The sequence below is a fragment of the Bos taurus genome, chromosome 9 (assembly GCF_002263795.3).
Source record: "Bos taurus isolate L1 Dominette 01449 registration number 42190680 breed Hereford chromosome 9, ARS-UCD2.0, whole genome shotgun sequence".
Classification (NCBI taxonomy): Eukaryota; Metazoa; Chordata; class Mammalia; order Artiodactyla; family Bovidae; genus Bos; species Bos taurus.
The window spans coordinates 43799849-43820092 of NC_037336.1; the positions used below are offsets into that span (position 1 = coordinate 43799849).

Below are 20244 nucleotides of genomic sequence, written 5' to 3' on the forward strand. Positions count from 1 at the left end.
AGAGTTTAGATAAGGTTTGGGGATTATCTGTAGAATTTCATTTATTCGAGGTTACCCTCTTGAGCACCTGAGGATAATGGGGGAAGGGTGGGGTATGTTTATCAAGCACCTGTTTTTAGGAAGTTAAGAGCAAGATTCTTCAGTCATTTCTAAGAGCTGGTCAAAATAACTCGAGATAAAACTATCATAGCTACTTTATACCTTGTTGACATAAAACTAGCAAGCAGCTAACTGTCCACTCCATTGTTTAGCTCCCTGAAGCTGACTGACTCTGAAAGTGGAGAATTTCCTATCTCTTGTTAGGCGGGGAAAGAATTTAACTCACTCAGGTTAATAGAGGTCTGTGACAGCCCTGCCGTTCCTTTGAATGGCTAGGAAGAAGCAAATTGAATAGAAAAGTAGAGGTCTTTGATTACAAGTAATAGAAAACAACTGAAACTAATTTAAGTCAAAAAGATCAACTTATTGTAAAGATGCAGCAGGGGACCTCAAGGGACCCAAGGGCCACGTCTCTGCAAAGTGCTGAGGCTGAGGCCTGGGAGGCTTTAGGTCTCTCCATTCACCTCATAGTCTCTCCTTAAAAAAACTGTCCATCCTCTTCAGTCCTCTCATCCATACCTTAACCTTTCCCCTTGTCCTTCCCCTTCCCCTCCATATGCAGGGGAAAGCAGAGCTGATCCAGGCTCCCAGATTTCCACTTTCACAGGGCTAACCAGCAAAGAAACAAAGACCACTCTCTTCTGGTAACAGAAGAAAGAGCATCTGATTGGCCCAGCTTGAGAGAAGTATCTACTTTGGTCCAATCAGCTCTGATGGGAAGATGGGGTCGTGGTTATAAATATGGCTGCTGGTTCAGAGAGAGCCAGTGCTCAGAAAAAGTGTGGGGTGACGGGGTAGGACCACTCAACATTTATTAATCCAGCAACAATAAAAAAGGGCCATTGTACCTGTTTCCCTCATACTTAAACAATCTAGAGGAAAACCTACACATGTAGGAAGACAATTAAAATCTTTTAGTGCTAATTACTGTGAGCATAAAAACCCTGATTAGAATGAGCTCTTAGGAAATAACTAAAACAGCCCCTCTCCAGTTGAATAGATAAATACATTAAGGATGGGCATAAAATGGAGCCCACAACACAGCGGTGAAAATTAATGAGCTACAGCTACACATTTCAATATGGAAGAGTCTTGAAAGTATAATGATGCATGAAAAAAGCAAGTCACAGAAAAATAAATCCAGATGTTTTTACTTATGTGAGGTTCAGAAACATGCAAAATTGGACAATGTATTATAATGTAGTCTTCTATGTGTGTATGGTAAACTATAAAGAAAGAAAGAAAAGAAAGCTATAGACTAAATTCAGGTCACCTGTGAGGTGGAGAAGGAAAATGTGCTTGGGAACAGGTAAACGCTGAACTTCAAATGTGTCAGTAATGTTATTTGTTAAGCTGAGTGGTAGATGTGATGGCAATAATTTTGTTATGATTTAATATGTGCTTATCTTTTTATGTTCATATATTTTATAATTAAATGAATATAAATGAATGTCCTTATGCCGAATTCTAAGGAGGCCATTTCTCTGTTCTGGGTAATGGCCAGTGGTATTGTGCTTGCCTGATTGTGGGACAATGGTGAGTAATTCCATTTGTCAAATGGTTTACCAGTTTCTATCCATGTGACAACCACCCTGACAAGGAAAGTATCTGGGGTGGCCTGTCAGCACTGTGGCCCAGTGAGTGCCTAAGGAATAGCCAGGCTTTTCTTGCGTCCTTTGTCCTGGATGCCAAAGCAATTATTCACCTCTATTCCCAGGTCAAATGTCCCAATCATCTCTACCCAAGAAAGCTACCTACCTGTGAGCATTCCCATCAAAACATGATTACAGGGCCTAACTTCCCACTTGAGTTGTACTTCCACCCTTTTGGCTCTCTTCGGGGTACCATGGCAGCTGTCAAGAACAAGCACCATACTAAAGGAGGCAAAAAGGGAGCCAAGAAGAAAATGGTTGACCCATTTTCTAAGAAAGATTGGTATGATGTGAAAGCACCAGCTATGTTCAATATAAGAAATACTGGGAAAACACTGGCCACTGGAACTCAATTAAAATCACATCTGATGGCCTCAAGGGTTATATTTTTGAAGTGAGTCTTGCTGATCTGCAGAATGATGAAGTTGCATTAGGAAATTCAAGCCAATTACTGAGGAGGTTCAGGGAAAAAAAAACTGCCTGATTAATTTCCATGACATGGATCTTACCCATGACAAAATGTGCTCCGTGGTCAAAAAATGTCAGACCATGACTGAAGCTCACACTGATGTCAAGGCTACCTACCGATGGTTACTTGCTTCATCTGTTCTGTGTAGGTTTTCCTAAAAAGTGCAACAGTCAGATTTGGAAGACCACTTATGCCCAGCACCAGTAGGTGCGTCAGATGCACACAAAGGTGATGGAAGTCACGACCTGAGAGGTGCAAATGACTTCAAAGAGGTGGTCAGTAAATTGATTCCAAACAGCATTGGAAAAGACATAGAAAAGACTTGCCAGTCTATTTACTCCACAATGTCTTCTTTAGAAAAGTAAAAATGCTGAAGAATCCCAAGTGTGACTTGGGGAAAACTCATGGAGTTACATGGGGAAGGTAGTAGCTCTGGAAAAGTGACTGGGCATGAGACCAGTGCCAAAGTTGAACAAGTCCAGGAAGGTTTAAAATGCAGTCCTTTAATGATGACAGATAAAAGATCTTGTGAAAAACAAAACCACGATGACAAACTGACAGTTTCTTACAAGGTTAGACATGGAACTACCATATGGCCCAGCAATTCTATTCCTGGCATATTTCCCACAGAATTGAGAGCAGGGACTGGAACAGATACTTGCACGCCCGTACACACAGCATCATTACCCACAATAGCCAAAAAGTGCAAACAACCCCAGTGTCCATGAACAGATGAATGGATAAAGAGATATGGTACATCCGGAGAATGGAATATTATTCAGCCATGAAAAGGAATGACATTCTGACACATGCTGCATGTGGATGAACCCTGAAAACATTATGCTTAGTGAAGTGAGTCAGACACAGAAGGATAAATATTGTATGATGCCATTTATACAAGATAACTGGCATGGGCAAATTCATAGACAGAAAATAGAATGGTGGTTACCAAGGGCTGGGAAAATGGGGAAGAGGAAGTTATTATTTGATGGAAACAGAGTAATATCCAGAATGTTTGTTGGGGATGATGAAAAGGTTTGGGTGTAGATAGCATGGTGGTTACACCACATTATAAATACTTTTAGTACCACTGAATTGTACACTTAACAAATGTTCAGATGATAAATTGTTGTTGTTCAGTGGCTCAGTCGTGTCCAACTCTTCATCACCCCATGGACTGCAGCATGCCAGGCTTCCCTGTCCTTCACCGTCTGCCGGAGTTTGCTCAAACTTATGTCCATTGAGTTGGTGATGCCATCCAGCCATCTCCTCCTGCCCTCCGTCTTTCCCAGCATCAGGGTATTTTCCAGTGAATCAGCTCTTCACATCAGGTGGCCCAAGTATTGGAGCTTCAGCTTCAGCATCAGTCCTTCCAATGAATATTCAGAGTTGATTTCCTTTAGGATTGACTGGTTTGATCACCTTGCAGTCCATGGGACTCTCAAGAGTCTTCTCCAACACCACAGTTGCAAAGCATCCATTCTTTGGCACTCAGCCTTCTTTATGGTCCAACTCTCATATCTATACATGACTACTGGAAAAACCCTAGCTTTGACCATATGGACTTTTGTTGTTAAATATTATGTGTATTTTACCACAGTTTTAAAAAACGACAATTACAGAGCACTGAGAAAGACATACATTTGGATAGAGGAAAATGCTACAGGGCAGGGGAAGGTAGATAAGTGCACAGCATTTTTTTTCTGTGCTAGTTCCACACAGAGTATTGAGACATCACTTTACTCCAGTCCAGTCCTGCAGCCTGGGACCATCATTTCCAATATTCTCAGTGCAGCAAAATGAGAACATATGTGTGCCTCAGGGCATGTGATATCATGGAGTCCCCTCTGGTGGGGAAGCAAGTCCATAGGACCAGTGCAAAGCCCCCAACTTCCTGCTGCCTGGACAGTAGAGGTGGGCCAGGGAGAGGCCTTGACACAGCCCTGTGTTCCCAATTTGTCAACACTACATTTGGCAGCTGGTTGTTGTTCAGTGTTTTGGAGGAAGAGAAGGAAAGATGTGTGTGGTTAAGACCCATCTTCTGTTTTCTTTTAGTTTTCTGGGACCAAGTGGTTGCCTCTGACACGGAGAATGTCCTTTGTTTAAACAGCAGAGATCATCCCCAGATCCACAGAATGGTAGGTAGGTCAGGAGTTCGGCTGTAAGTAACAACATATAGCTGGAGAGGCCTGTGCCAAAAGGGGACCCCTGGAGGGAGCTGGGGCCTTATACCAGGGGCCCAGGCCACATTGTGACCTCCGAGGGCCCTGGGCACTGGGGCCTTTGTCAGCCCCTCCCATCATAATAATATTAAAATATTTAAAATGTAACTAAAATTTTCAACATTTTTTCCTCTTTTAGACCAAATTTAATTGATTTCTGTGGGCCCTAAAAATTTCTTTTTTTTTTAATGTGAGAAAAATAGTTAAAGTTTCATAGTTCCCCAGAAGCATCTCTGCCTTAGCACTGTGCTTCCTGTGCGTGACCTGAGAGGGCCTGGAGCACACCGCCTTGACTTTCTTCCTCGGGGGTTACTCTTCTGGCATCGGAAGAGACTTTGAGGTCATCTGTGCCACCTCCCGTGCAGGCAGAAGTCCCACTAAGGCAACCTCCAGGGGGATCATGCAGTCTCTGCCTCCAGCCATGGGATCCAAGCAGCCCCTCTAAGTATAAGCAAGTTCTTAATATTGAGCCCTTGAGCGAAAGCCTTCATCCCTGTAACTTTCAGCAGCTGCTTCTAACTGCACTCAACTGGGTCAACACAGAGCAAGTTTTACGTCCTTTAAAGATCTGACACGACTCCCATGTGTCACCCCTACCCCTCAACCCAAGTTCTCTGCTCCAGGTTAAGCACCCTGAGACCTTGCGTGACAGGATCTATAAACCCTCATCTGCTGAGCACCCTCCTTTGGACAAATACTGAGGCACCTCAGATGTGGTCTGATCTGATCACACCTGTTCCCTCTGCCACAACAGCAGTCTTTTGCTAGTGTCATTTATTAGTAATAGACCACATGGTTGGCGTATGCTAACCTGTGATCACTTACACCCCATGGTTCTTTGTTCCATCCCAAACTGAAGTTGGGCTTCACTGGCAGGCTTCACCGGTGACTCAGTGGTAAAGAATTTGCCTACCAATGCAGGAGATGCAGGTTTGATCCCTGGGTCAGGAAGATCCCCTGGAGAAGGAAATGGCAACCCAATCCAGTATTCTTGCCCAGGAAACCCCATGGACAGATGAGCCTGGAGGGCTACAGTCCATGGGATTGCTAAGAGTCAGACACAACTTAGTGACTCAAGCTGAAATTAACCCAGTCTATCCCAGTCTGTACTCAAGCCATTCATCTCTTCAGCTTGGAGACATGGTGTGTCGTCTTTGACTTGGTTCATTATGATCTGTCAAGATCTTTATTCTGTCCTCTGGAACAGAGGCAGTCCTTTCCATGTTTGGCTCTTCACAGATTTGACAAGTGTGCTTTCTTGGTCTTAAACCCAACATGGCAGGGACCAAAACTTCTATTTTCAAATTTGCCATTGTTTTCCTGTTATTGAAGGTTGAGTCTGGACCCTGAAATGGCTGAAACAAAGACATTTTCATTTTGATTTTGTGGGTGACTTTTGCATTCTAGGAAAGAAGGAAAGTAGCTCTTGGAGTCAATTTGTCCTTTGTTCCGGAAGGAACACTTTGATGATGATTTTCTTTTTTTAAAAAAGGTATCAGGTATAGGGCTAGATGTTATGGGACAACCTTCCAGGAGAGATGGTCTATCCTGGTCACATGCGGTGGGGCAGTGCTTTAGTGAGAGGAGGCTGGGAAAGGTAGTGATGATGAGGAAGGCCAGTGATGTGTGGGGCAGCTGATATCCACTTGAAGTTTCTTCTTCTGCTCTGTAATTCCTTCGTGTTAGCCCAGAGTTCTCAGTCGATGCTGTTAAGCTGTTGTTGTCTTCACTGTGTTTTGGAGAACCTTGAGGGTCCTTGGAGGGAACAGAGGCAGCTGGTGCTGACCGAGAGTGAGAGACCATAAGAAATGACCAGACGAATGTGGGGACCAGGACATACTCCTCGGGAGTCCTCAGAACACAAGAGGTGGACTGGGGACACAGCTGGGTTTTCTGACATGGATTATTCCGGGGAGGGTGGCCTGCAAGGGCCGGAGAATGTGGGATGTCCAGGTTACGTGAGCTCAGCCACAGGAGGACATCTTTCAGACACTGCCAATTTAACGTTCAGTATTAGCACGTAAGGAACATGCTCTGGGTGCAGACTCATACCTGGGGGATTCAGCTGGCCCCACACCACTCTAGCTGTCTTCTTCTCATCCTACCCACTTGCCCATCCTACCCACTTGCCTTCATCTTTATGTTCTGTAGATTTGCGGGGTTTCTTTTTGATCACAAAAGTTATCTGTATTCCTCATGAAAATCCAAATGATCCAGAAGCCAACTGGAAAACATTTTATCCAATGTTATATTAAAATCAAGACACACCAGGCCTATGTTATTTGTCAGCTCTCTTTGGCAAGGAGGCGCTTGTTGGCTTGGCAGGGTATCTGCCTTGTTGTCAGCACTGGCTCCCTGTCCCAATTCTAGAGTGTGGTCCTGAAGTCCATGACCTTAAGCATCCTAAATAAATAGGATGTAAGCAGACACTTGAACTAGTAGGCGAATCCCATTTGCTTTTAAGTTCCTCCAGGTGGTGTCCCTTAGCAATAGTATTGGAGGTCGCAGCCAGGGTTTTATGAGTGGGAATGGATATAGCATCTAGAAGAATATTCTGTTGCTATGAGTGGGAAAGTGTAGACTTTTAAATTTCTACACAGGAGGTAGTAGAGATCTGTTGCTTTTTTGGAGATGGGCGGGGGTTGGGGGTGGGGAGGGAGGTGCTGCGTTGCATGGCTTGTGGGATCTTAGTTCTCCCACCAGGTACTGAACTTGGGCCCTCGGCAGTGAGAGCAGAGTCCTAACCACTGGACTGCCAGGGACTTCCTGAGACCTGTTGCTTTCAGCTTCCTTACATCCTTCCCTCTTTTGCAGACAGTGCCCCAGTTCTCTTTTGGGGAACCACTTCTCCCACATCCTTAACCCCAGTGGTATGTGATGGGGTTAAGCCACCCCCATGCCCTGGCTCTTTGAGTGAGCATGTCACCTAGACCTAGACAAGAGTGACATGCCCTCCTATCACAGAGATCCCAGAGAGGGTCAGGCGGGTCAGTGGGCCAGCCGTGGTCAGCCCCAGGGTTTTTGCCTGTGTTATCAGTAAGGAAGGGACTTTATGTGCAGGACTGCTCCACCGGGAGAAGTCAGCCTGAATCCAAGTGGCCACCGTCACCCCCGCAGAGGAGCCCTGGGCCAAGCTGCGATGGAGAAACTCAGGTGCCAGTGACACTGCTTATAGGAATCCCACCGTACCTGAAGCCGTCCCTGGAATTCTCCACCCAAACCCATTCGAATGGAGTTTCTGTCACTGACAACTAAGATGCTAGAATAAGGATATTCTTTTGACAACTGCACTAGAAAATATCTTCCTTGAGAAAATAACTGGCTTTGTAGTTGTATTTTGTTTATTCTATGCTGAATTTATCAATTATTAGATATAATGAGTAGAAGAGATCAAAGGAGGCCATTTTGAATTATTATACAAGTGATATTTGGGGGTTTTAAGTTCATATAAATTTTATAATACTCAGGCAACAATAGGGCAAGGTAAACATGAGGAAAGGTGATTCCCATGCAGTGTCCAAATTATTGGAAAAACATTCAATTCTTTAGTTTATGACAATTATATTAACTATCCCGGTCAACTCCCAGGTAGCGTGAGTGATAAAGAAACCGTCTGCCAGTGCAGGAGCCGCAGGTTCAACCCCGGGGTGGGGCAGAACCCCTGGAGGAGGAAATGACAACCCACTCCAGTATTCTTGCCTGGGAAATGCCGTGGACAGAGGAGCCTGGTGGCTTACAGTCCATGGGGTCTCAAAGAGCCGGACACGACTGAGCGTGCAGGCGCTACAATGGGGACAGACACTGGTTGAGAAGATCCAGAGGTTTGAGCCTTCAGGAGGCAGTGTCTGGGAGTGTTTGAATCACCTGAGAGTATATCAGCTCCTTCGTTCACACTACCAATAAGAAAGGAAGTATATCAGACTAATAGTGTGTGCGCATGCGTGCTGTCGCTTCAGTCCTGTCTATGGTTCTGTGCATCCCTATGGACTGTAGCCCGCCAGGCTCCTCTGTCCATGGGATTCTCCAGGCAAGAATACTAGAGTGGGTAGCCATGGCCTCCTCCAGGGTACTTTACATTAAATGCAGTTAAATGCATTCAAATGCAGTTAAATATAGGAAATATTGCCTTTCCTCACAGAGTGAACACAGCACCTCCAGTAATCATCTGGCTTAGATATTGTCAGTGCCACACTTCACGTATCATTTTTTCCTAAACTTCTGGGAAAATGCCTTTTTTTGCAGTGTGTGTGTGTGTGTGTGTGTGTGTGTGTGTGTGTAAGTTTGATTTTCTTAAGCCTTTGTTGACAGGTATGATCCAGGCCTCAGACTAGGAGACAGGGAAGCCCAAATTTTATTTCAAGTATGATACACAGTCCTCGTGTGGCCTTGAAAAAGCCATTTAACCTCGTGGCCTCAGTTTCCCTGTCTGAAAACTAAGGCTCATAATCCAAATCTAGATACCTCCCTGGGATGCTGTGTGCATTAATTACTGTTTATTGTGCAAGTGGAAGTTGGGCTGTGTTAATTATTATTATCATTTCTGGGTCTTCCAGCCAAGTTGAAGCCAAGCCCTTGCCTCGCTTTTAGTTCCTGAGATCTGACAAGGTACAGCCCTAGGCAGTGAGGAGGACCATAAATGAAGGCTAGTCAGCAGATTTATGCATATCTCACCACAAGGGACTGGCCCCAGGAGGCTCTGCCAGCCACAGGCTTCGGTTCTGGGGTTCCAGGGCAGCCCAGAGACCCACAGGCTTTACCAGGACATTGTTCTAACAGGGCAGGTGTTGTGAGGCTGCTGCCACACTCCTGTCCCTCACCTCTTTGTGTACCTGCCATTTAATTTACTAAGGAGTCTGGAGATCAATAAGAGATGCTTACCCTGTCATTACACAAGGCCCTAAATTGCAAGGTACAGGTGGAGAAGCTTCAGAAGTATTGTGATCACTCATGAAGAAAGATGACTAATCGCTTTCTTCTGGTCACTTATTTGGCCTATGACTTTGGTTTCTACTCTCTAAGTACAACAGTTATCAGATTTCCATGTAAGCAGGGAGCTGACAATTGGTACATACAGCTCCCCTGACTACACCTGCGGGTTCTGCTGCTTTATCTAGTCCTGGACACCTCATAGCGATTTTCCCCGCCACTATTTAAAGTTCAGGATGCGGGTGAAGGAGAGAAAGCTCACCTCACCCCACCTTCTGCCAACAGTGATCAGCATCAGGATCACTGTTGAGCCTCCAGGAGGCACCCTGCTTTTAACCCTTTGCAGGAAGGCTAATCTCCTCGTATCCAGGGCAAGTTGGATAAACAGTTCCAGCAGGTTTGGATCTTGGCCACGTGCAGAACCCTAGAACCCACTGGGGCATTGCAATGACCCAGTCCATGAATGTCCAGAAGAACAGAAGGGCACAGACGCATCCCATATCTGGTGTCATCTCACTCAGCAGGGGCTGGAACAGTCTGATTTTAGGGAAATCCTAAGCCCCCAGTAAAGCACCATGCTTAACCTACCGAGGACAGAATCCCATTGTCCAAATGCAGGTCACATCCCTGCCTGTGTGCTTGACATCCTTGTCAAGGAATGTGCCCACATGTGTTTGCACTGATTCATAACCATCTTCTTCCAAATTTAGTTCTTGATGCTGATACCACCAGCCCCCATTCACCCCACAAGCCCCAGCCCTCACTTTCCCTGCCTCTGCAATCCCCCCTGCAAACCAGCAGGTCCCACACGGCTCTTTTGTCTGCTCAGCACAGCAGGCAGACAGCAGGGGTACTGGTGAGTGCTAGTTAACTAATTAATGATTATAAAGCACTTTGAAAGCATAAAGAACCAGATAAATGCCAAGTATTATTGTTATTAATGCTGAGAAGGCTGTTTAGTCATCCTTGGCCTTGAACTCAGCTCACTGCCCCCACTGTGGCCGCAGGCTGATCTGTGAACTAGGATGAGAACCCTCCTCCTCCCTGCAGGCGCTGTTTCACACTGAGTCAGTGACCAAGGTGAAGGGCAGGGGCCAGGAAACCTCTCCTCGTCTCCCACCTGCTCTCGAAGCACTGCCTGCTTTGCGGCTGTCATGCTAACATTTACCGAAAGCCAGGCTCTGAAACTGCCTCTCTTGTTTCCCATTCACCTGTTTGGTAAGTTCATTTGAGTTCTTGATTACGGTGATTAGGACATCTCTGTGCACACAGGATGGATACCAGAGTCAAGCCCTACTTTCCATTAGCGGCCGGACTCACTTGTTCACATGACCTGACCATTCTCTTGTTTGCATATTTTTAAGGGCTGCACTCTTCTCTAGATGCCCCTAAGTACATGTGCTCATTTGACAGAGCAGCTCTGTGTGCTGGAGAAGACAGGTGGTGGTTTCACCATTTCATAGACATAGGAGCCAGGGGCCTCTGGATCCTGGTGACGGGATCAAGGTGCACCCAGCTCTCTTGCACCCCACACTCAGCAGTGCCCTCCGTCAGCACCAGACCCCAGACATCTGGCAGGATGTTCCAGGAGACAGCGAAGAGCCTCCACAACACAAGACCTTAGAATTCATCCATGTAATGGCTTCCCTTCAAAGATGACAAAACCGAGGTCCCCAGAAGTCAAATTACTGGTCTAAGATGACAGTGCCAGTGAAGGAGTGAGGCTTGAGGCCAGCCTTTGGCCAGGCTTCTTCCTTCTTCAGTAGTCATTTGTAATTCAGAGTGGTGAGGCTTCAGGTGGCTTCATATTCTTTGTACTTTTCTGTGTTTTCCATATTTTCCTTCTGAAACAATAGACACAATCTGAAAGCAAATGATTGCTCTAAGTGAATAACCATGGGTGTGGAGCGCTGCCTTCCTCTCCCCTGAGCACAGAACTCTTCTTGGGTGAATGGATGATCTTTCAGTGGAGGCTCAGAGGGGGCAGACATTGCTGGTTTTCTTAGTGCTTTGAACTGCCATAAGAAAACACCACAGTCTTAGGTGGCTTATAAACACCAGGAATGTACAGCTCCCAGTTCTGTAGGTTGGAAGTCTGCAGTCAGGGTGCCGCCATGGTCAGATGAGGGCCGTCCTCCAGTCTGCAAACTTGTGGCCTCATGGTAGAAGAGGCTGGGGCACTGTGGAGGCCCCCTTTAAATTTTTTTTTATTTATTTATTTTAATTGGAGGATAATTACTTTACAATATTGTGGTTTTTTCCATACATCAACATGCAATCAGCCACAGGTGCACATGTGTCCCCCCCATCCTGAACCCTCCTCCCACCTCCCTCCCCACCCATCCCTCTGGGTTGTCCCGGAGCACTGACTTGAGTGCCCTACTTCATGCATTGAACTTGCACTGGTGATCTGTTTCACAGATGGTAATATACATGTTTCACTGCTATTCTCTCAAATCATCCCACCCTCACCTTCTCCCACAGAGTCCAAAAGTCTGTTCTTAACATCTGTGTCTCTTTTGCTGTCTTGCATATAGTGTCATCGTTACGGTCTTTCTAAATTCCATATATGCATTAATATACTGTATTGGTGTTTCTCTTTCTGACTTACTTCACTCTGGATATTAGGCTCCGGTTTCATCCACCTCATTAGAACTGACGCAAATGTGTTCTTTTTTATAGCTGAGTAATATTCCATTGTGTATATGTACCACTACTTCCTTATTCATTTGTCTGCTGATGGACATCTAGGTTGCTTCCATGCCCTACCTATTGTAAACAGTGCTGCAATGAACATTGGGGTACACGTGTCTCTCAGTTCTGGTTTTGGAGGCCTCTTTTTAAACAGCACTGATCCCATTCGTGAGGGCTCCACCTTCACAACCTACGCACCTCCCAATCCTGAAACATCACACTGGGCATTAGGATTTCAACATACAAATTTGGGGGCACACACACCTTCAAACCATGGCATTGGTTGTCTTCTCCCAGCTTAGTTTGCCGAAGGAGGCGTCCCAGCAGACCTAGTACTTGTTTCTAGGTCTACACCCTCAAAGGTGGGGCCATGTGGCCTGGGGGTGGGAGGGACAGTTGATCTGAACCTACAGCCGGGGCACAGCCTCTCCAGACAGGGCCATTGCTGCTGTGATGACAGCCTCAGAAAGCTTTTGAAGGGCCCTTCGATGACTGAGATCCAACTACCACCACACGCTATGCATGCTTTTAACCAAGATCTGTGGCCTAGCGCTGTGGCCTGAGGTGCTGTGGGATTTCTTTTTTTAAGTAAGTTTATTACGTAGCTCCGTTTTTAAAAACTGCAGCTTCAAGATACATCGAAGGTCAAACGTGCACAAAGAATGCAGGCCTGGCCTAGAGTGAGCTAGAAAGCAGAGAAGCCGGCAAAGCCTCAGGTTCCACCCTCTCTGCCCCATCTCAATTCACAGCAGCCCCGTGAGTGGGGCCACAGCCCTGGGCCCAGGGGTGGGTGATGTGGGCACCGCTGGCAGATACCATTCTCCTCTTGCACTTCTGAGCAGATGCTTTATCCCAAAGAATTCGGGAGCATCTGGAAGAAGCAGAGGAGAGGCAGCATCCAGAGAAGAACTGCCAGAGGTGAGTCTGTCTCAGGAAGAGGCATCAGACCCGCTGCTGAGGGTTAAAGTAAGGCAAGCACATCCCAGAAAAGTCAACCCGCCCCTTGGAGTTTTCTGCAATGAGCTATAGCATAATTCACATGGCCAAGTGATACAAAAGAAAAATGAGCTTCTGAAAACCAGAATCATCACCCAGCACCACCCCCTCTCTTCCCTTTTTGGCACACTTATAGTGTGTCGGGTACGATTATGTATAGTCTTCCGTTTAACCCTCACGTCGAGTGAGGAGCACACTTTTACAGATGTGGAAGCTAAGGCACAGAGAAGTTAAGAGGCCTGCCCAAGGATGCACAGATAGCTTGTGGTAGAACCAGGATTTGAACTGCGTTCTCCTGTCTCCGAAGCCCAGACTTTTCACCTTTTTGGTGTTTACAGACCACAATCTCATCAACTCCTCTGTAATTAAGGCAGCCCTCTCAGTCTGAAGTTTCAGTGGAAGTAGAAAATATTTGCGGATCTCTTGGCTGAAAAGAATTGCCCAAGAGATGTTAGAAAGGCCAGGGGGCTGGTTGAGTCGCCTGGTGGGGGCTTCTTACCAGGGATGGTGCCCTTGGTGAGAGGAGGAAGTACACAGAGGAGCTTTACTACTGAAGAACAGAGTGTCTGTGTGGAGCCCCTGTCCCCAGGACACAGCGAGCCAGGCTGGCTCAGCATGGAGGACGACTCGTGGAGAATGGTGTTAGTTGCCCATGATTTGAACACCATTTCCACTTCCATCAAAATCCTCTGTTTTAATCAGGTGGTTTTGACAAGCATTAAGGCACAGATGCTAGAAAGAGGGGATTTCTGCAATGCCACCACACGTTTGAAAGGTTATGTGCAGGCTGTTGTGTCATGTTTAGCTGGACCTGGCTGACTCCCCCATACCGCCCCCAGCAATATTTAATGTGCATGTTCTATCACCAGAAAAGGCATCCCTGCATAACCTCTGTTAGGAATCTGGGGCTCTGCCCTGAACATGGGTCCTATTTCACCTGTACCTCATCAACATGATTCTGCCCCACTGAAGAGTCACATTGGTGGAGCGTGGATAGCAGGGAATCTCAGAAGCACAAGGCTCACCTACAGAAAAGACTTTCATCCGACCATCTCAAAGCACCAACAGACAGTAATTAATCCCCACAGCACCTGCACTGGGAAGGCGGGTGTGACCACCCGGTTTTTACAGATTGGGGCCAGGAGGCGCGCGGTAACGTTCGTTAAAGGACTTGCTTCAGGCGGCACCTCCCTGGTGAAGCTGGGGCTGGGTTGGGGGCAGTCCTACCTCTGAAGTGGGTGAGAGACAGAGAGAGTGAGTGGAAGCCAGGCCCTTGTCACTTGGCCACCTTTCCCTCCCCAGGACATACGTTCCCCAGCTCACACTTACTGTGGCTGTGAGCGGGGTGGGGGAGGGGGTCTCAAGAAGATTCTCAAAGATTCAAGAAACCAAAAGCAGGGTGAGGAGTAGAAGAGAAAGAGAATGAAAAGCAAAAAATAGAGCAGGAGGTTAGAGGTTCTCTCTGACTTCCTGTAAGTATAATCCGACAGGCCACATGTGAGGGAAACCAAATGTCATGCGAAGCAGTGAAATTGTCACCCTCAGGAGGTGGGCCTTGTTAGGCGAAAGGTCACAATAATCCCTTCTGTAGCAAAGCAGAAGTCCCAATGCTATTTTTAGAAACTCCTAGAATTTGCCACCTATTTTTAGAAACTCCTAGAATTTGCCACCACAATGTAGTATGAGAAGAACCAGAGTTACAGTTCATCGCTCTGGAGTGCAGAGTCACAGTTCTCTCCACCGTGGCTAATAGGCTTCTGAGAAGTGATCAGAACAGATGTTAGTAAAGTGATCACACCTCCAGCACACTGGGGCTCCTCGTGGTTACAGAACTTGGTGGGAAGGATCAGGGCAAGCAAGTCATGACCCTCCTGAGCAGTGGTTAGGAATGTGGGCATTTTAGTCCTGCTGAGCTGAGCTCCAGTCCCATCCCCACCTCCCGCTAGAGCTGGGTCACCTGGGTAAATGGTCTGATCTCTTAAAACTGGCTCAGTTTTCTCATCTGTTAATTGGGACTAGTTATGCCCTCCCTCCTGGGATGGTTTGAAGAGTTATCTGCAACAATACTAGTTCCTAATACACATTCAATGAACAGCAGCTGTTATGTTCTTAGTTTATACATACTGGTTTTTCTTTACTAAGAGGACACCTCCTGTACATGACAGGAATGAACGAGAGCACTGTTTCTATAGGGTTACTGAAACATACCGTTCTTAGCTGGTTCGGAGTGCCTCCACATTCCAAGTCTACGAACCATGACCGATTTTGCCTGGCCTAGAACACCCTGGGTTTTCTTTCCCTTGGGACTAACATGGACCAAAATGACAGCCAGGACCGTCCAGACCTGACCCATGCAGTCATTTGAAAACATTCCCATGATTTTTCAAGAGGATCAGCATTAGTTCTCTTCTAGGCTTCCCTCAGATGGTAAAGAATCTGCCTGTAATGCAGGAGACCTGGGTTCAATCCCTGGGTTGGGAAAATCCCCTGGAGGAGGGCATGGCAACCCACTCCCATATTCTTCCCTGGAGAATCCCCATGGACAAAAGAGCCTGGACTACAGTCCATAGGGTCACAAAGTGTCGGACACGACTGTTAGGATCCTGCTAGCCTCTGGTCACAACATTTTCATCAACTGATCAATACACAACTTTGGGTTATGTGTGGTTCTTTTTAAAGACACCTAACTTAATAGAAATTGATTCATTAAAACTGAACTCATGGCCAACAGCACTATAACTCACGCCTGAATGAAACTTCTCTAACATGTATTTCCTCTGTAAGGAACATCACACCCCTCTTGCTCTTAGAAACACAAGGCAGCTCTTCAGCACTGTGTATGGGGCCATTTTAAACAGGGAAATTACTAACAAAAAGCACAAAGAGGCACATAATGTGGAATGAGATAGACTGCAAAAAAGTCACTTGTTTACAGCCTCAGAGCCAAAATGAGAGGACACCATTGCCTTGTTCAACTTCAGCTGACATACGAATATCAGGTGACTCAAAATTTTTGTTGCTCTGCACATGTGTGTGTCCGAAAATGTCTACAACACCACCAGCATTGATTCTGGGATTACAAATAAACATTAAGTAGATGAATTCGCAAATACAGAATCTGCAAATAATAAGGGTTGACTTAGATCATTTCCAGGCATTTAAAACTCAAGGAAGCCAATTCTATGGTAACTGAGGCAGAGTGAAGCATTTTATCTTTTGCAACTTGTAGGAATATGTCTAGGACAGGAACAAGTAAATGTCTTTCTGTATAGGTATGGGCATCCTTTACTAGACATTTCCATCGTTTTCTTCCTTGATCTTTTATACCTCTGGACTTTGCTCAAGGTCAACAATTAAAAACCTAGACTTTGGGGAAAGAATGAGCATTTTATTACAGGAAGTAAAACTATTTGGTGCTTTCTTACATTTATTATTATTGGCTTTAGCAGAAAACATTTATCTTTCTCAAACATGTCTGATTGCGTGCATGCTCGGTCACTTCAGTCGTGTCCAATTCTTTGCAACCCTATGGACTGTAGCCTACCAGGCTCCTCAGTCCATGGGATTTCCCAGGCAAGAATACTGGAATGGGTTGCCATTTCCTTCTCCAGGGGATCTTCCTGACCCAGAGATTGAACCCATGTCTCTTATGTCTCCTGCATTGTCAGGCGGGTTCTTTACCACTAGTGCAACCTGAGAAGCCCTCGTCTGATTATAACTATGTAAAAAATATGCATATGTAGAAAGATTGGGAGGAAACAAAAACAATTTGTTAGAGGTAGAATGTGAAAACATTTTTCCTTCATAATGTGCTCTTCAGTGTTGATGTTATGTGATCTCAGACATAAATAAACTGAAGAAAAAACTTCAATTAAAACAAGATGTCTGGGAGTAGAAAAATGACCAATGAAAATATATTTAAACACAGGGGACTTAATAATCTTTCATCATTTGTTCTTTGGAAGTTTGCTCACACTGGCAAAAAAAAAAAAAAGATTGCACATTTCATGTTACCCATCATTCCTGTTCTGCAGTATTCCCTAAGGGCCATGCTATTCTTTGCAGGATGGATTTTAATATTCTAAGCCCTTTAGATCATTTCATTCCTGTAGACACATGATGTTAAGACAGAAAGAAGAAAACCAGAATATTCAAAATGTACATGGCACAGTAACCCGCACATTATCAGGTGTCTCTGGGAAACAGGAAACTCAGCAACAAGTGATTTTGTGAAAACTACCAAGGAGAAAGTCCAGAGAGAAATCACCAGCAGATGTGCAAAGTGGCCTGTATAAGGCAGGTTGGATACAGGTGCGATCTACAGCTTTTGAGCATAGAATCTGATGCAATTCCTGGGCAAATATGCCTTAGTAAAATTCCTCCTGAAGGCCATAGCAATCAGCTAATCCAGGATTTATTGGGCAAGTTAATATGCCTGGCTGGACTACATGTGGAGGGCACCAAGAAAAATCAGACCCAGTCCTTGGCCTCCAGTCACAGTCTGCTTGGGAAGACAGGATTTGCTCATCAAAGGAGCCCTGGGCTCCATGGTTGTCCAATGCTGAGCTCCTGATGCTGCCAGGCCAGGTCTAGACTTTTGGGACACACAGTGAAGAAGAGAAAGTTCCTGCCTTCAGATGTTCAGATTCTTGTTGGGGAGACAGACAATAAACATGAAAAGAAACCAACCGAGCTGCTTCAGACACAGAAGTGCTCGGAAGAAAACCAATGGCAGTGTTAAGAAGAGTGCTTGTCCTCTTTAGGGAAATAGACGTGATCTGAGGTGATGGGAAGTCAGCCAGCTGCATCAAGATCTGGGGGGAGATTTCCATTGGCCGAGGATCTATGATTATGTATGGCAGATCAGGAGACCAGTCCAGAGGGAGGAAAGACTCCTGTAAGGGGGGAACCCTCCAAGGGGTAGAGGAAATGAAGTAATGTAGGACTTTATTCTGTAGGTCGCGGCTGCCTGCTACTCCCTACCTCTGCTCTCAGAGCAGACATTGCTAATCTAACCCAGCACTCTCCCACCAAGCCCGGGGCAACCTCGTAAGCAGACACTACCAATCAATTAGAACTGAGGTGTGAGTTAAAGACTGTTTGCCACCCACACTATAAACAGTGGGAAGCCTTTTAAAGGTTATGAGCAAGTGACTTTCAAAATAAAAGGAGTGTTTTAAGAAAGATTAATCTAACCACTGTATGCATTCTAACTTGGAGTGTGTTCTTGAGGCCACTTAAAAGAGAATATTAATAGTGGACGTTTATTAAGCACCTAGCATTTTAACAGCTTTATTCATTTTGATAACCTAAAAAGGCAGATATAATTATTCCCTTTCAGCAGATGAACTGAGACTCGAAAAAGGGACATCACTTGCTCAAGTGAAGAAACCAAGAGCTACGTCATTCGGTTCCAAAGCCCTTTCTTGTTTCACTGTGGAGCAGTGATATTCTGAACATAAGGCAGTAGGAATTTAGATGGAAAGATTGGACAGATGTGAGAAACATAAAGGAAAAATTAGTGGGAGTTGATGACTAATGGCTGTTAGAAGGCAGGCAAGGGTAGGGTCAAAGATAATAACCACAACAAAAGAAAACAGTTCTTGGTTGCAGAGAACAAAGTCTTGAAATATGCATACCAACATTGGAAGGAGGGGATGGAGAGTTGGGTGTGGGGGGCATATTTTCAGTTGTTTTATAAGCTTCTGCATTTTTTTTGCAATAAGTGTGTAATTTAAAAAATCAGATTATTAAAAAATCTAAGTTTTTTTTTTTTTTCCCCCTGGGTAACTGGGAGATGCCACTGAAAGAATTCAGTAGGCGCTAAGTTTTGGCTTGGGGGGTAAGATAATACATCTGATTTAGACCTGATGAGTCACTGGTGGGACAGCCAGGTGACAGTGGCATTTTAGTTCCAATTCGGGATTCAGGGCATCTGTGGTTCCAAGATCTGACTCTTCATTTGGGATGCAGCCAGTCAAAAGCTCCGGAGACCCACAGCAGATCTCCAGCCCCGTGGATGGCCCAGTGGATGGGATCAGGGCTGGACCCAGAACTGGGAAATGCTGACACCACCCTGGGCGTGTTGTTCATTTGTTCACAGGTCCTAAGAGTGCTGCTGGCAGGGAGGTTGAGGAGGGAGGAGAGGGCTCCCTTGGGCATCCCTGGCCCCTGGCGAAACGCTGGCACTCTAGGAGGGAGGCCCTCACCGGGAGACGACTTCCTGGGGGCGATTGACCTCTCCGTGCCCTGTATGGACATCACTCTACATCTGTTTACCTCAAAGCAATAGGGTTGTGAGCAATGGCTAATAAAAAGAGCCCTTTGACAACTAGCAGTTTGCATAATGACAACCATAACAAGAACAATCATAATAACATGTCCAGGAAAAACAACAGTTCACTGAAAATTTGAGAGTAGATTCCTGAGGCGGGAAGAAGATGCCCCCATAATCATCTTCCTCAAGATGCTTTTTAATAGAAGGTAATAACCAGAAATGAAACCATCAACATAATATCTGCCATGTCATAAAAAATAATTGCCGGGTCGGCCAGGCTCCCTGGAGCAAGCCTTCCTCTGCCTGGCTCCTTCGTTGTCAGTTCAGATTTTCTTCTTCACCACCACTGAGCAGCTACCTGTCCCCTGGCATCCAGACTTTCAGAATGGGGCAGAAAGGACCCAGGACGTCAGTACGCATTGTCCTAGTTTCCAAGCAGGCGGATGCTTTGAACTCCGGGAGCAGGCCACTTCCTCTGTGAGAGAGAAGAGAGCGGGGCCGACCCAGGAGAAACACACTTCCCTCCTGTTTGTTTGCCAGATGTGTGGTTTTCAAGCTAGCTGGCCTGGAATGGGTGCAGCACTCACACAGCCAGGGTGGGCCTCTGGGTGGGACCCCCCAAGCTGTAAGACTGCAGTCTCCGTTGGGGCTACAGGAAGTCAGTCATGTGGTCATTTTCTAATCCCAAACCCTAAAAATGTATTATTTCTTTAGAAATCGGCTGGAAAGCCAACAGCCACCTAAACATTCCAGCTGTCCAAATGTGCTAATGGAGCCCTGGCTCTGGAAGAACCCAGTGGGTCATGCCCTGCCAGGCCCACCCAGTGTGCCGTCTTCACAGCTTGTAAGCTGACGTTTGGCCCGAAGTCTCTGTCCCCATGGTCTACTGTGACCCCAGAACTCTCCTTT

The 20244-nt window shown here is 45.9% G+C and overlaps 1 protein-coding gene and 1 pseudogene across 7 annotated transcripts in view; both read left to right on the forward strand.

The window, feature by feature from the left end:
• ATG5 (autophagy related 5) overlaps window positions 1–7712 on the forward strand; it is a 152827-nt gene extending 145115 nt beyond the window's left edge. For all 7 annotated transcript variants that reach the window (XM_024996697.2, XM_059889749.1, XM_059889750.1 and 4 more), the window contains 2 exons: window positions 4276–4358; window positions 7503–7712. In XM_024996697.2, coding sequence (XP_024852465.1) covers window positions 4276–4358; window positions 7503–7697 — 278 coding nt within the window. In that variant the 3' untranslated portion in view covers window positions 7698–7712. The remainder of the gene's footprint in view (window positions 1–4275; window positions 4359–7502) is intronic.
• LOC132346104 (small ribosomal subunit protein eS1-like) lies at window positions 24–4258 on the forward strand (annotated as a pseudogene).
• Window positions 7713–20244: the final 12532 nt, after the last annotated feature.